The sequence below is a fragment of the Mus pahari genome, chromosome X, assembly GCF_900095145.1.
Source record: "Mus pahari chromosome X, PAHARI_EIJ_v1.1, whole genome shotgun sequence".
In the NCBI taxonomy this organism is placed as follows: Eukaryota; Metazoa; Chordata; class Mammalia; order Rodentia; family Muridae; genus Mus; species Mus pahari.
Window position 1 is genome coordinate 147,785,856 of NC_034613.1, and position 17,315 is coordinate 147,803,170.

The 17,315-nt window shown below is 36.5% G+C and overlaps 1 protein-coding gene across 5 annotated transcripts in view; it reads left to right on the plus strand.

Annotated features, from left to right (window-relative positions):
- The window catches only part of Mid1 (midline 1), a 343,526-nt gene that overhangs the window by 264,121 nt on the left and 62,090 nt on the right, over positions 1–17,315 (plus strand). For all 5 annotated transcript variants that reach the window (XM_029534269.1, XM_021187318.2, XM_021187317.2 and 2 more), the window contains exon 3: positions 8,559–8,654. In XM_029534269.1, the coding sequence (XP_029390129.1) occupies positions 8,559–8,654 (96 nt within the window). The remainder of the gene's footprint in view (positions 1–8,558; positions 8,655–17,315) is intronic.

The following is a 17,315-nucleotide window of genomic DNA, read 5'->3' on the forward strand; positions in this document are numbered from 1 at the left end:
GTATACATATATACGTACAGACAGACAGGTAGAACAGATGGTCAGACAGACAGATGAAACAGACATGTAGACAGACAAACAGACAGAGGAGACAGACAGACGATCTGACAGATAAGACAGACAGAGACAAAGGTGACATACAGGTAAACAGACAGGCAGAAAGATGAAACAGATGGCCAGAGGAGACAGATGGCCAGACAGACAGACACACAGACACACAGATGGAGAGAGGAGACAGTCAGACAGGCAGACAAGACAGACAGATGAAACAGACAGATGAGACAGATGATCAGACAAACAGACAGGCAGAAGAGACAGACAGTATTTCCTGAACCATATGATTCTTAATTGACAAAGTGAGTTTTCTCTCATGAAAGGTTATTACAGCCTCCAGTACAGTACTGAGGCAAAGAGAGTACCAAGAAAACTGCAAAATTACAGTATTCATGCCAGAAAGATCCATGTTGTGTAATATTATTAAGTGCTTCTTAATGTGTTCTGCTGACATTATAATCATATGCTTGTCAACATTTCCAGGCACAAAACTTTCAACTTTAGCCATTATATTTAAGTTAGAGATGTTCAAAGTTTCTTTATTAGAATAGCTTCAATCAGTAGTGATTCTAGGAACAGACAAATGTAGGGCTGGGGATTTGACTTGATGGTAAAACACTTGCCTGGCATGTGCAAGGTACAGTTTTCCATTTTTGGAACTTGGGCAAAATATCTAAGTGCAATTACTAGTCAGTTTCTCACCTCTTATAGAGGGAGAAGTGTAACTGGGAATAAGGAGAGAATAAAAAAGACCACTTATGTCTCTAATACCTAGAAATAACTCAGCATTGAATCTACTAAAATTATAACTAAATGAATATAGCTATATAATATTTGTTTACCTCAATTAAAATTTGAAAGTACATCTAAGACCATAAACAGTATTTAAAGATTGTTCTCTGTATATTATTGACTACCAGGTTAGAAAAATAAACACTGAACTGGTGATGGAATTTATAAATATATAGAACTGATTTTGTGGTGTTAATATAGAAATTTCAAATAAAACCTGACAAGGTAAATACAGGATCACATATCAAAATTACTTAAATTGTAGTCCATGGAATACTAGACTTGAATTTGTATGCAGATTGTGTTTTTTTAGGTTTTGAAGTTCCATGGGCAGCCTGCCTTGCAAGGGCATTTGGAAATAGTAACCATCATAACCAATAAAAATATCATTAAAAATTAAAACAACACCAATCAAATGTATTTGCAGTCTTTTGGGAGTCATGCCTGAAGATACCCTCAGAGTCTTGCAATGTAATTAAAACATCTTAAGAGTTCAGTTACATATAAAGAATTTATGCTTTTATGCAGGTGGCATGTGTTAATACAAGTGTGTTTTCATATTAAGGATTGTGATTAACGTTCCTTAGAAGAAAATATACGGGTTGTGGCACTTGACGTGTCTGTATCCTGATGGCGTTTGAGTGGTGGTATTAGGTGTCAGGCCTATGAACACAGTTCCTGAATGTTGCTCTGAATGCTGTAGAATGAAACAAGCCAGATCTGTGTTTGCCTTGAAAGGTATCCAGACCTAATATTATACTTTAAAGAGATTCTGAAGTTTTGACTTAAGAATATGAGCAAACATTCTTTAAGGCCTGGGAAAACCCAAAAGGAATTGCTGAAATCTCCTATTTCAGCCCTACATTTTAATAGTAGAGTTCAATGACGAGTCATTAATTCCCAGCAATTCGACTCTTAGGTATAGGTCTCCAAAAGCTGAATTTAGGAGCATTTGTCTGCTTACCTTGTTATTTGATTGCATAGAAGAATAGAGATCATCTGTTAAGTTGGATTTACTTCTCTCTGTTGATGGTCATATTGATGCCTCAAGGCTTACACCCAAATAGGTGTAAAAATCAGCGATCTCAACGTAGATTGTGAAATTATCATCTCAAATAAACCTCACTAAGAATATACCATGTAATAGGTTAATTATGACTCCTAATGAAAATGAATTATAAATATATACATTAAAAACTAAGATAATAGGAAAAATAAATCACCTTTATGCATAAATAATGTATGCTGCACACCTTTTACAATTTTACCTTTCAGAATCTGGCCCACATTAATATTTTTGATAAATATAAAGAGTCAAACTAACTACTTGTGTCATTACATTTATAGGTACCATCCTGAACTGTGTGTATTCCTCTGTGGTGGTAGTGGTTGGAGGCTAGCATTGGAATGCATAGAGTAGTAGTCCAGTCACTAAAACTTTATGTTATTGGTCAGCTTGTTTGAACTATAATGAAATACACCATGCAGTTAACATTTTACAAAAAGAAAAGATAGACTATATATATATATATATATAGATAGATAGATAGATAGATAGATAGATATAGATATAGATATAGATATAGATATAGATATAGATATAGATATAGATATAGATATAGATATAGATATAGATATAGATATATAGATATATAGATATAGATATAGATATAGATATATTTAGACAGTAGCTCTCTATGTTGCCTGGTTTGGAGTGAACTTAAAATCTTCCTGCCTCCCTTTGCTCCCTGGCTCTGAGTGAAGGAAAGGTTTGTTTTGATCAGAGTTCTGAGATCCAAGGTCATGGTACCTGTGTAGACTTGAGTTCTACTGAAGGCCGCATAGCAATGGTAGAAGGCAATGGAGGAATTGTTTGTTGGAGTAAGAAATCACATCTTGAGCCAGGAGATGGAGTGAACTGGGGGGAAAAGACTCAGTCTTTTATATAACAGGCCTCTTGAGAGAACCACCAATGGATCTCATGAAAACAACCTTCTAAGGTGTGTTACCCAGTGATCTCTCTCAAAGTCCTAATCATAAAGGTTCTTTCTACCACTTTCCTCAAGGCCAAGTCTTTAATTGCAAATGGATCCTTATGGAACAGTCAACAATATCCAAACCACAGCACTTAACTTTCTCAGCAATGACTGTTCTATGAGAGGTTATTTCCTGTCATAGAATTACCAGTACTGTGAAAAACTCACCAAGGAACAGGTTATGAATTAACCATAGGAGAAACTTCCTTTGAATTAAGTTACTACATTAGATTTCAGAAAGGATGTCCAGTGAATATTCAATTTTTCATGTGGAATGTTCCCCTGTGATTATTTGAGGAAGTATGATGGGGACGGAATAAACAGAGATGAGTATATGGTAGGTACTTGATGCATACTATGATTTTGTTTTGCTCTCATTTAAACAGTGATAATTTCCTGATATATATATATATATATATATATATATATATATATATATATATATATCAGGAAATTGTGTGTGTGTGTGTGTGTGTGTGTGTGTGTGTGTGTGTGTGTGTGTGACTCTAGACACAGGGAAGAATATGTGCCTGTGCTCAGCCTGAAAATCAAGCTGGGGACCACACAACACTGTCAACACTTTGTGCCAGGCTTTCTCTTGTTGGGTCACATCCTTTTCTTCCTGTTTTTACCTTAGCAGGTTTGTGAGGAAAGTGAGGCACAGAGCAGGAAAGGACTTCTTGGTTGACTTAGAGCTGGGATCTGAATCTACATGCTCTGCTTTGTGAGCTTAATCATTATGTTTTTAGGAGTAAAATGTCTACAGGTTACATTGATGTTGAATTTCCCTCAGATTGTTTGGAGTTCTGTAAAGTTAAGCTAGCCAGGCATAAGCAAAAAGAACTTATTTCCATCCTGTCTACAAAGAATTCCTCCTGAGGACTATGTCAAAATGGTAGAGACAAGGATTAGCATTTTAAATAAGGTGTGTGTGTGTGTGTGTGTGTGTGTAAACTAGTAGCCCAGAAATATGGTGACATTTTATTTTATTTTTTACATTGTACAGTTTGTACCAAGCTTTGGCAAGCAAGAATTATAGGTGAAATCTCATTTATTACCTGTGTTATGAATGAAGTTTTATTAAAGCACAATAGCTGTTCACTCATTTTTATATGCTCTGTCTATGGCTGTTTTTATGATGAAACAACAGAACTGAGTCATTGTCATAAACCATGTAAAGCCAACAGAAGTTCTATGTGACTCTTTACTACAAAGGTCTTTTGAGTGTGTAGTACTGTACTGTCCATTATTATTAGTCACTAGCTTTATGTTGCTGTGGTGCAATTGAAATGTAACTGACATGTGAGTTAATTTTCCAAAGATTTAGAAAAAAGAAGGAAAAATAGTATAAAACATTCCATCACTGTTTGTATATTGGTGATATCCTGAAACAATGTTCATTAAGTTTAGTTTTAAAATCTTAACTACTAGGAATTTTAAAATGTGACTCAGATGTGTGCCTTGTATTAGCTTTTGTTAACAGTGTCACTCTAGAACCTGAAATCTGGAGGCTGTGTGATCTTTACAAGCAGAAAAGCTAGACATTAGTTGAGGAGAAAGAGATGATTTGCACATACCTTTTCCAAACAATGATTTATCAACCCAACCATCCTCATCTTTCATCATCAAAAGGAATAATACCCAAATGTATTGGGATGTCCATAGAAACAGTTGTAGTTCAGGTTCCCAGAAGCAGACTCTGACTAAGAGTTTGAACTGGGATATGATCCACAAAGCACAAGGAAGAAAGAGGAAAGAGGACATTTTAGTGAGCATGCTGTTGCTATGGATCCATATATTCCTGCCCAATAATGCCATAGGGGAGATTTTATAAACTCATATACAGAATGGTCCCATCCAGAAGATAAGGGAACTGTAACATTTGTCTAGTAATTGCAAGTATTTTCTGGTAGAAAACTGATTCTAGGGCATCACTTTCTCTTGGGTTTCCCCAGGACCACAGTTTGCCTTTCCCAGGGCCAGATACGATCCTGAGACAGAGGATCACAGATGCATTCAAGAAAGAAAAATAAGCCATCAGCAACCTTGAAAATAATGCCCTCTGGAGCATTATTATTTCAGTATTGCTGTAAGAACAGGCTGAATGATATTTTTCCTTCAATCCACAACTGTAGCTTTCTGCTGTCTATATTCCATTTCTCATATGACCTTGGTAATGGCATAGATGGGTGTGTTGACCTTGTGTTAAGTATAGGAAATTGAGCTAAAGCTATATCTACTGATTTGCTCATTTGGAATGGTAGCTCACACCCCCTTCATAATCAATCATAAATAATCACTTATACTTTGGGTTTCTCTAAAATTTGGCTTAACCAGAACATGAGAAAAATATTCATGGTTTTAAGGTGACAACAGAAAACTAAAACTATTTTTTTTGTATTCTCTTGACTATCAAATATACATAAAGAAGTAGGCATTACATAGGGAAGTTTTGCTTTGTTTTGTTTTGAGTCAGCTTAAACTACTGATCTTCCAGCCTTCACATCTCAAATGCTGTAGTTCCAAGACTCTTACATTGAAAAGTGTTATCTTTTTCCCCACAAAGCACAGTCAAAATTAGGAGGTTAAATAGCTGCTCACCACCACACACATGATGTTGTCAGAGATAAATTCCAGAAGACCCCCAGGGAAGTCCCTGTAGTGGAGGCTTTCAGATGCATGGCATAGGGAAGAATGGATTTTGTTACTATCCCATTGCCCGTGTTCTCTCAAAAATGTTGTCAACCCTTTTGGCACTACCTGGAAAAAATCCTTCTCACAGCTGAATTTCCCTTTATTGTATTTCTAACTAACTCAGTAATTCTTTATGGACCTCACTAACACTTCTACTTTTTAAATTTGAATAACCCCAAAGGACCTGGGTTGGTCAAAGTGTTTAAACCACAGGCTTTAGTTTTTCTATCAGTTGATTAAAAAGAGATTTTATGCATGAGTTCTACTTAATAATAGGAGGGGGAACAAGCAGATGTTTGTAAAATCTGAATGTGTTGGATCACATTTGTTTGGTTTTCTTGCTGACAAGATTTTAAAAAGGTATACTTATGACAATTGAACTGCAAACAGTTAGATGATGTATTTCCCTAGAAATTTCCTGCCATGAATGGTCAGCCAAGAAGAAAACTAAAAAGATTCTCTTAGATTAACACACTAAAAAATGCTGACAAATTCACTTACAATAGTCATATCTAAACCAAAGACACTGAGTAATGGAATGTCTAATCTCAAGGTTGAGTCTCTGATTCTAAAGTCCTTATGGGTTCCATTCATTTACTCCAAATAGTAGAAACACTGTGTGTGTGTGTGTGTGTGTGTGTGTGTGTGTGTGTGTGTGTAGGATTCATTTGAAAACAATCAGGTTGTATCTAAACTGCTATTGAACTCACTCTCTAAGATGTCTTCAAGTGTATATACCCAAGCTAAACCATTAGGTAGATAATATCAAGGTCCTGAGATGGAATGAGGGGAATGGTAAGAGAAGATGGAAGCTTCATTGCTCCCAGAAAGTGAGGATGAAGAACAGTGGTGATACTGGAAACACTCACAGAAGTGAACACTTCTTATGGAAAAAGCCAAGCCTCACACAGCTGAAAGCAAAAATTCCTCATGAACATACTTGGCTCACAGGACACCTCATACCTTCTCTAGAATGGAAGCCAGACATGAAAGTCACATGCAAGGAAACAAGGAACTGAGCCAAAGCAGGATTTGTGCCTCACTTTAACATAGGTGTCTTGTGAGAGTACCCTCTTTGGGAAAAGAACAAGTCTTAAACTTGTAGTATGCGCCTCCCCTGGCTAGGCTACATTAATACCCAAATCACAACACAGAGAACAAAGTTCATAGCAGATGAACTGTCAAACAAAAATTACAAGACATAAGCTAAATTCAGATCCTTGGGAAATCCTAAGCAAACATCAGGAAATGTGGACCTTTTCTTTTCCAAAAGAGCTTAATAAGTATGTTTAACTTTCTCAGAATTATGAGGGGAGTTGCATTCTTGGAAGAGGAACAGAAGACATTTTAACAAGAAAAGGTTAGATGATGAAGAACCTACAGGAAACAAAAATGTGCTCCTTATAAAAATCACTATGCAAGCTTGGTATGGTGGTTCACACTTGTAGTAAAAGCACATGAGATTCTAAATTAGGGGGAGGGAGTTGGAGGACAGCCTGGGCTACAAAGCAAGTCTAACAAACTAATAAATAAAAATCCTCCAATTTAAGCAATAAGATAAAAGCCAGATTAATTAATTGAATTCATTAAAAAACAGATTTCTACCCCTGGCACACTCATTAAATGTAAGTTGAAAATAACTCTCTCTCTCTTAATATACATTTTTAGGTGTAAAGTTTAGGAAAACAGGTTAAATTTTTTTCATAAATTCTAAGGTGAAGTGGTTTTGTTGTTGCTTGTTTTTCTTTGGTTTGATAGAATCTAGTGCCTTGCTAGGCAAGTGCTCCACCACAGAGCCATAACCACAATTCCTATGCTTTCTATCCTAGATGACATTACAAATCCGAAGTCTATTATATCTTGTCCATGGAATTTCCCATTATCCCACGTTTTAGCTGTGTTTCATTACTTTCATTCCTCGTTGATCTTGTCATCATCCCTGCTTATGCAGGATTCTTCACCATGATTGGGTCCACCTGTGTCTCATCTTCTAAGAACTTGACTCTGTTGTGAAACAAAAACTCCCATCTCTGTGATTCAGGTGAAAGATTTCATCATCTTGGATACTCTGGGTAGCCATCACTTTTTCCCCATCCTTCATTTTTAGTCCTCCTCTCCCACAGTTACACAGCCATCTCCCTGTGAACAAGAAATGGGGCTTTTTATTTTTATGTCTCTAGCATCTCTCTCAGACTCTGACATTTACTAAACTCTTAATACATATGAAGAATATGTATAATAAGTGAATGTATAAGAAGTGAATTGATAGTTAAATGGAGAACACATGCAACAAGGAGGAATGGAGAAATTTAATGACCCTGACTCAGAGCACATGGTTATAGTGGTCAAAATGTGATTAAATATTTATTCCAGGAAACTTTAAATTTGATGCTTTTAAGGAATGTTCCTATATTGAAATGCATAATGATGTGAATATAATGTTCATGGACATTTGCATAGATAGAAAAATAGAAACAAAGGATAACCTATATTATGACTGAGAAGTGTGAGATATGTATGTGTCATATGTGAGACAAGAACTCCTTATGAATTCGGTAAGTTACAATATTTTTAACCATAATTGGTCAATTCAAACCTGCTTCAAAAAGATTAACCTCATCTTAATTATAAATTAGTAAATCTCAAAATGCTGAAATTAAGCTATATATTATTATCATTTCTGACTCGGGCAAAGGTATAACTATTTACTTTCTCCCAAGTTCCATATCTATCAAGCACTTATTAAATATCTAATTAAATGTAATTGAGGTAACACAGTAAACATGAATAGAAAAGTAAAAATTGAGTATTTCTAGAAGAATCTTTGAAATACAACTTTTGAAAATCTAGGTACCTGAAAAAAGAATTAATAGCATTAATACCTCTGAAAAATTTATCTCTTTTTCTGAGGATTAATAATTTTGTATATACTACAATAGAAAAGTATGCAGAATAACATTTCTCTCTTTCTCTTTTAAACAGCAAAACTTGGAGAGTAATCTCACCAATCTTATTAAAAGAAACACAGAACTGGAGACTCTTTTGGCTAAACTCATCCAAACTTGTCAACATGTTGAAGTGAGTATTCAGTCCATACTTCTATGATATATTTCAGATGGAAAGATCTAGCTTGAACTTTTTCTGTCCACTCAATTCTAAATTTTAAAGGAGAAATCTTTCTTGGAGCTAGAGAGATGGCTTAATTCTCTAAGAACACTTTCCAAGTCAGGTATGTTATAAACTCTTTTAACTCCTGCTCCAGAGATCTGACATCCACTTCTGGCCTCCATAAGCACCCTCACAATGCACACCCACACATGTCACACAAATGCAGATAATAATACAAAAATACATATTTTAAAAAGAAAAGTCTTTCTTAATATTAAATATTTGACAGAAGCCAAACATATACAATCGATGAAACTGGAAAGAGCTAGAAGTTTAGAGACTTCTACATCCAAGGGTGCTGCATCCCTACCCTCTGAATTGAATACTGTATGCCATTCCCAATAATCACCCTCACAACAGCCCCCAAAAGCACAATTTTGAAGGTATTTTGTAAGATTGTTAGGGCTGCCATAAAAGCAGGTACAAGTTGAGGGCCACTTCAGTTGTGAATATTTGTTCTGCTTTCTGTACCATAGTCATGTCTCTTTTCTTCAAGCCAAATATTGTATCAATAATCTTTGACTGAGTTTTTAAGCAATATTTTGCATATTGGTTCTACCTTTTCCAATGAGAATGGGAAGTCTTTGAAAAATAGGATTCAAGTGTATTGAAACAGAAGCAGAAGACCCATCTATCTGTATGTTATTTATTAGGTATCAATTGGTTAATAGATCCATTTAGTATAGGAAAATATCTCAAGAAAATTATTCTGGACAGACATGCATGATACTTCCCAGCTAACTAGAGCTTTGAATGCTTACAAGTACATCTCTCCCTAATAATCATGTTTAGAAAGACAATATGTTTACTTTTTCAGACTCATCGAAGTACATTTACATATTTTTATATATACATAGTCATACTTATATGTATATATAGCAATAATAATCAGAGAAAATGAGGCTATTAGCTTGAGAGCTGGAGACCATGAAGTAACTGGAGGGAGGATACCTGAGAGGGGCTAGAGAAAAAAAAAGGCAGAGGAAAGTGATGTAATTCTCTTTTAATTAAATTATATATTTAAAACATATAACCGAAATCCTAGCATCTTGAAATGTATTAGTCATCATGTCCATTACACAGTCAAGGACAGAGGAAAAATAAAAAAAAAAAAAAAACATGGGAAATGAACCAGAGAGTATTACTCTTGAGACAATATAGGACTGGGAATTATGAGAGGAATTATTAAACCTGAATATGTGAAAATTGATCATTTTTACAACTTTCCCACTATTCAGCAGCATTCAGTATATTTTTAATATTCTATGTTCACTCCCGACTACATCCCAAAATTCCCATCATTCTAAACATATTTGTTTTTTTAAAAAACATTATGCTAAGTGAAATAAGTCAAAAATAAAAGAATAAAATTTCTATGACTTTAACTTATTTGAAGTACTTGGAACAGGAAAATTCAGGAGCTAGCATAGAGATTACCAGGAATTGGCATGCGGAAAAACAGAGAGATATTTAATGTGTTTATTTTTGAAGTATACAAGTATATGAACTAGCTACTCTTGAAATGATGATGTTTTGTAGTCATTTTTATCTTCGCTAATCAGTAATTATAACACATGTCCTTATGTGCCCAGTGCTATGAAAGTAGATTCATAATATAGTAAAAAATAATAAAAATCATAACATATTGGTTCTCTACAGTCTTAGATAATAGCACAACTAAAGAACAGCAGAGCAGTCAATCAGACACAGATCTCATAGAATGTAGCTTTTAAAAATTAATTTATCGGGGGCTGGCGAGATGGCTCTGTGGTTAAGAGCACTGACTGTTCTTCCGGAGGTCCTGAGTTCAAATCCCAGCAACCACATGGTGGCTCACAACCATCTGTAATGAGGTGGAATGCCCTCTACTGGTGTGTCTGAAGACAGCTACAGTGTACTTACATATAATAAATAAATAAATATTTTAAAAATTAATTTATCAATGAATTCATTCATTACTTTTACATTACCTCTCTCCTACCTCCTAGTCCTTCCCACCCACCTCCCTTTCCCCTTCAAACTAATAAGGCTAGGCACATCTTCTCCTATTTCAGCTAGATGAGGCTGCCCAGTTAGGAGAAAGGGTTCCAAAAGCAGACAACAGAGTCAGAGACAGACCCTGTTTCTGCTATTAGGAGTCCCATAGGAAGACCAAGCTACACAACTGTTATACATGCGCTGAAGGCGTAGTTCATCCTCATGCATGTTCTGTGGTTGTAAGTTCAGCCTTTGTGAGACTCTATAGGGCCAGGTTATTTGATTATGTAGGTATTCTTGTATTGTCCTTGACCGTCCTCCCTCTTACAATCCTTCCTCCCACTCTTCTACAGAATTCTCTAAACTCTACCTAAAGTTTGGCTGTGGGCCTCTGCATCTGTTTCCATTAGTTTCTGGATGAAGCCTCTCTGTTGATAGTTATGCTAAAATTCTGTCAGCAAGTATAGCAAATATCATTAACAGTGTCATGTGTGGAGTCCCTCTCATTGCAAGGATCTCAAGCTAAACCCTTCTCATTGGTTGTCTATTCCCTCAATTTCTGATGTACCTTTACCCCTGCATATTTTATAGGAAGGGTAAATTGTATGTAGAAGGTGTTGTGACTGGATTGGTGTTCCAATCTCTCCATTGGAAGTCTAGCCTGGTTACAGGAGATGGTCCATTCAGGCTACATATTCTGAATTGTTAGGAGTCTTAGCTAGGATCACCCTCAATTAGCTTTTGTTTTCATTCCTACTGGTACATAAAATATAACTTAGACATTTTTTTATATCCTAGATTAGTGAATGTGTTACAGGGAAGAAAATGAACTTTAAAAATATTTTTAATGTGAAATGACATGATATAACAGAAATGTCATTGGACAAGACAAACAGAAGAAAAGGACCCCCAAGAGATTGTACAAAAATCAGATGCCCACTGAATCACACACTCAGGAATCTCATAAAAATGTTAAACTGGACTCCATACTAGATATACACAGAGGACCTGATGAAGAAGGCCCTGTGAATGCTGCTTCAGTCTCTGTGCATTCATATGAACTTTGATCATACTGATTTAGATTAGTGATTTTCATCCCATAGGTCAAGATCTCTTTGGGAGGTCACATATCAAAAATTTTGCATATTAGATATTTACATTCTAATTCATAAGAGTAGAAAACAACAGTTATGAAATAACAATGGAAAAATTTCTAAGGTTGAGGGCTCACCACAACATGAGGAGCTATATTAAAGGGTTGCAGTGTTAGGAAGGTTGACAACCACTGATGTACAATATCTCCTTTACTTGGTATTCTCTATGCCCTATAGCTACAAATACTTTTTCTGCCTCCTCTTCTGTGGGGATACCCTGATCCCTGAGAAGATGTATGGCTGCAGGTCTCTATTTTCTTTCCCATCTGCTACAGGAAGAAACTTTTCTGATGATGGCTGAACATGGCACTCATTTATGAGTATAGCAGAATTGTTATATTGCTACACTTTCTTTTTAGAGCAGTAGTATTTGGTTTTGCCCTAGGTCCCTGCACTATCTATTCTCTGGTTCTTGGTCACACAAGTATTGTTATATATGTGTACTCTTTCATAGAGCAGGCCTTAAATAAAATCAGATACTGATTGGTTACTCCCACAAGCTTTGTGCCACCACTGCCCTACCATATCTTGTAATCAGGACACCATTATAGACCAAAGGGTTTGTGGTTGGGCTGATTTACATTTTTTTTGGTAGTATGCAGAGTGGCTCCTTGTATTAAAGATACTAGAACATAGGAGTGAAGGCTCTCTGTAGGCACCACCTAACCGTCTCTATAGTCAATGAATTGTGTAGGTATTGCCTTCAGCAGTGGAGCCTTGCTGTCAATTTGTAGAGAGCCGCCTGGGCTGTTTGGGGATTCCCATGGGACCCCTTTGGCCAAAAATTAAGTTGGATATAACCCAATTTTGGTACTTGAAGCTTCATTTGATGAGCAGAGAAGGCCAGTTGAAACTCTGTCTCCCTAATTTTGGGGGGATTTTTTTTTGGCAAATTCATGTAGATTTCCTTTATCTATGTATATATTCTAGGAAGCTTCTACTGTTTTAACTAGGTCCCCATATTGTCCTTCATATATCCCTAATTTGAGCTATCTCTCCCCCTTTTTCCTCATTTGAAACTTAAGTAAGTAAGAAAGAAGTGGGGACCAAAGAAATTGTCCAGGCATTAAAGTGTTTGACTTACAAGCATAAGGACCCAAGCTGATCTCTTGAACCTAAGTTTATAAAACAAATCACCAGTCAGGGTGGTTCATGCTTGTAATCTCTGAGCCAAGGAGGGCAGGTAGGCCCTCACTAACCAGTTAGGCTAGTATACTTGATAAGTTCTAGGCCAATGAGAAACCCTGACCACAAAAAAAAGTAGATGGTGGGATGGTGTCTGAGAAATGACAAGGTTGTCCTTAGGCTTCCACATGCACACATCTCAACCAGTCCACAGAAATGAAGATACACAGAGAGGAAAGGGGAAGACACACAGAGAGGAAAGGGGGTACAATTCGCCTGGAGTTTAATGAGTAGTCAGGACTTGAACTTGTCCTATAGATTTCAGAAGTACTGTCTTTAAAAATTCCAGGATTTGGGTGGGTTGGGGAGCAGGGTGGGGGGAGGGTATAGGGGACTTTCCGGATAGCATTCGAAATGTAAATGAAGAAAATAACTAATAAAATAGGGATTTGGGAATATCAGCTTATTTTATGTCATTCAATGGTGTTTATGATGGTATATTCCCCAGCACAATAAAGCTAAACTTTCAAGTATTCTTAGCTTAAAAGCTTCTCTATTACATAAATATTGAAGATTTTGTATAAGGTCTAAAATATTTTGTGTTCATAATGGTTGTGATTTTACTTATAAGCTCCCTCTTCATGATTGGAAATTTCAAACTGGTTACTGAGAAGCAAGTCTGTTGGCAAATTTTTCAAGCTCTGAATTTCTGTAGTAGTTTTTAGGGCTAACAAGAGTGGTGTTTTTCCTTGCCTAAACCATCCATTTTAACTGTTCTTCACTTAAGTGCTGATGAATATGGTATATGGAGAAAGAAAAGTTAGAGAATAAAGCAGCATGGATGTTGAAAGGATTGGCTCTCAGGTTCATGCCTCAGACCCCTTCCTTTTGGTACTAAATGATACTTCTGTCTTTTATGCTGTTAGGTGCAGCTTACAATGTGAAGGCAACTGCAAGTTGCATAACCTTAACCTTTCTAATCTACTGAAACTGAATTTGTTTGTACCTTGTTGATTAAATAGTACGGGAAATAATAGTAAAGATGCATAATGTTTTCATTATTTCAGAGCAAAGCCAATATGAATAAAAGGATGAAAAAATAGAATGTCCATGTGTCATATTTTATTTTTATGATGTGATGGCACTTGATATTTGGAATAATAAGAAAGAATTATTTCTCTTTAGTAAAAACAAATCACCTGTGCTTTAAGGTAAATCCTAGAAATGGTTTATGTATTGGGTGATTATTTCATCCCGTTTCAGCAAGTTACTTCTCAAAGCATTAGTGTCTGGTTTGCATTATGGCTGGTAATAATTTCAGAACAAATGCCATGTTCCTAATGCAATTTTAGTATTACTTGAATTTACAAAATATTATTCATTGTAATGTGATGTAAAATTACATTCTATCATGTTTAGTAATTTTCAAATGGGAAATAAAATCAAGAAATTTATAACCAGATGATTAATTTCAAGGGATCAGATATTGTTCTAGTTAAGATACTCATTAAAAAAAAACATTACTCAATTAATTGTGGCCAATTTTAAAACAGTCATACATGTCATTAGAAGTAATTCTTAACAAAATTTAAGAGTATCTATTTACCTGCTGCTTTATAAATCCTTTGGAGTGGAAGTAAATGTTTGTTGGTGACTCAATTTAAAATTCAAGAAATGTATTCTAAGTAAGTATTAGGTAATTATTTATGAATAGAAAAATGGAAGGAACAGTACCTAATATTACATTTACCCTAATTATTAATATTCTCAAATAATACTTTTTAAAAAGGAACTCCAAGATTTTTTGTGATAATTGACTGAGTCCACATATGACTCAATGAAGGAGACATCAGAGTCATAAATCCTATTTGAACAAAAGAGGACATCATGCCCTGGTATGCAGGAAAGAAAAGGGATACTAGAATGACAGACACAAATTAGGTGCAAGGTTAGCTATTGACCCATAGGAAAATATAAGTTTGTCCTTAATATTTGAGTAAAATAAGCTGCATGTCATATGTTTTCTCTAACATGGTCTTTGTAGAGTATAATTCCTAATTAAAAACAAATAGAAATCTCAGAATCTGAAGAATCAGGTGACCCTGGCCAGGGCTGGCTTCACAGAATATATATACTGATATGCCATGAGAAGGCTCTCACCGTGCCCCTCCTCGGCCTCACTTTGAAGTTTTGGGTAATGTTACTTACTGTGACTTTCTGTTCTAGAGACTGTTGACTGTTGAGCTGTATTTGTTCACTAGGTATTGCTTATGAAGGTGTAAGTTTTAGCCTGGAATCTGTTACTTTAATTTGCTCAAGGGCCTATTTTGTTCTTTTTTTTTTTTTTGTAAAAATGGAGCACCTACATATGTGGTGCACTGCGTTAGATGTCAAAGGTACCTTCTCATCAAGGACTCATTGTCTTCACTAAGAAGAACACCAACGACACAATAGAAAATTGTTATTGCCACATGAAAGGTGTGGATTATATATTTCAAATTTTTGGAGAAGAGCGAAAGTAGTTTCTGCTGGCTATTGAGAAAGACAACAGGGAAGATGTGAGTTTGACTTAAGGAGAGGTACTGCTAATGGAGAAAGAAGCACTGCTTGCAGGGCATATGAAGAGATGTATGAGTGCATCCACTTTCTGTCTCCCTCTGTTTCCTTCTCCCTCTCCCTCCTTCCCTTCCTCCCTCTGTCTCTGTCTCTTTCCCCCTTCCCTCCCCCACCCCTCCCCTCCCCTCCTTTCCCTTCTGTTCCCCTCCCCTGTATGTGTGTGTGTCTTCTGGAAAAATGGAAGGCATGCATGAAGGAAAGCTAGATAAGGAGCAGCTATGGAGAGATGAAGGTTGGAAAGCATTTCATCTGGCATCTGAGTTAGAAATTGGTTCTTGAAGGTACAATGACATTTCAAGACACACATAGATTGTGTTGGCTTCACGCTTAAAACCTAACTCATCTCAGCAATTGATATTTGTAGCTATTTGGAAAATAATATGTGTTATGTTTGAAACCTGGGACAAATGGCTGAGATACCTATCTAACATTTCAAAATAGACCTGGCCCCACGTTCCCTGTATCCACCAGTCCCTCCCTGTTATAGGACCCACCTGGCTGGCATTCCTCAACCCTGACTCTGAACTCTCTGGCACAGGCTGCTCCTCCCTAAATAATCCAACCACTTTGGTTATCCTTTCTCTTTGTAACTTTGAGCCCCCTGGCCCCTGAACATGGTTCTCCTCTCTCACCTCTCTCTTGCCCTCCCCCACCTCTCTCCTCACATGACACATCGCAGTGTGATCATGTCCACTCCAGACTCTCTCAAAGGTTCTTGACTCTGGCTATGCACTCCCACATATCTATAATAACCTTTCTCCCCTACCATACCCAGGAGTAGACATCTTTTTCTTTTATTTCTTTTTACTTCATTTGGTGCCATACCCCAGAACCAGTCATGTTCCTTCCTGTCCTTCTCTTTTGATATCTGTTTGTTATTTATCTTCCTGCAAACTTATCACCCGTCCATGTAAAAATGCCACACTATTAAGGGACTTCCAAAGATGTGGTGGAATATGTTGGGCACCAGCAAGCTATTCTTTTCAGTCAGTACAGTTGAAAAGAATTTCCTGCTTCACATCATAGGTTCCTAGACTGTACTTCTTCCTTTTCCTCTTCCTGAAGTTGTCCATGTATTCGGAGTCTGAGAATTGGTGAGGAAAATAACATTCCCATGCTAGCAGGAGCTAAGAAAACTCACAGCATAGAGGTGACTCCTCATTGTTGTAAATTCAATCAAGGAATTCTTTCTCAGGCCTTAGTAGGAAATGTTACATCCTCAGAAGTTCACCCCTCCTCCCAGGGGTTCACTTCTGCTTTCTTTTAAAAATGGAAACTCTTGAAGGTCTGCTCCCTGATTGTTTTAATAACTTATTTAACAAATGAGGGCAAGCAAATGAAATGGCCTTGGGATAGTGTAAGTGCTGGTTTTTTTAAAACTAGAAAAGAAAGAGTGTAAAGTACAAGGCAGTTTGGGACTTGGGAATGAGAGGCATTGAAAGAGCAACTTCAGAGAGCCTCTCAACAAATGTTTGTGTTAAGTTGATGGCTGAGGCTTTAGAAACAATAGGTTTTCACTGCTCTGCTTGGTTTCCTCCAGGAGAGGATTACAGTAAAAGCTCCCTCAGGTCAAGTTTGGAGTTACTGTTATCTGGAGCATAAAACAAGCTTATGAGAAGTGATTGAGATTTGGGGTCAGGATCTGGATGTGATCTCTCTCTCTCTCTCTCTCTCTCTCTCTCTCTCTCTCTCTCTCTCT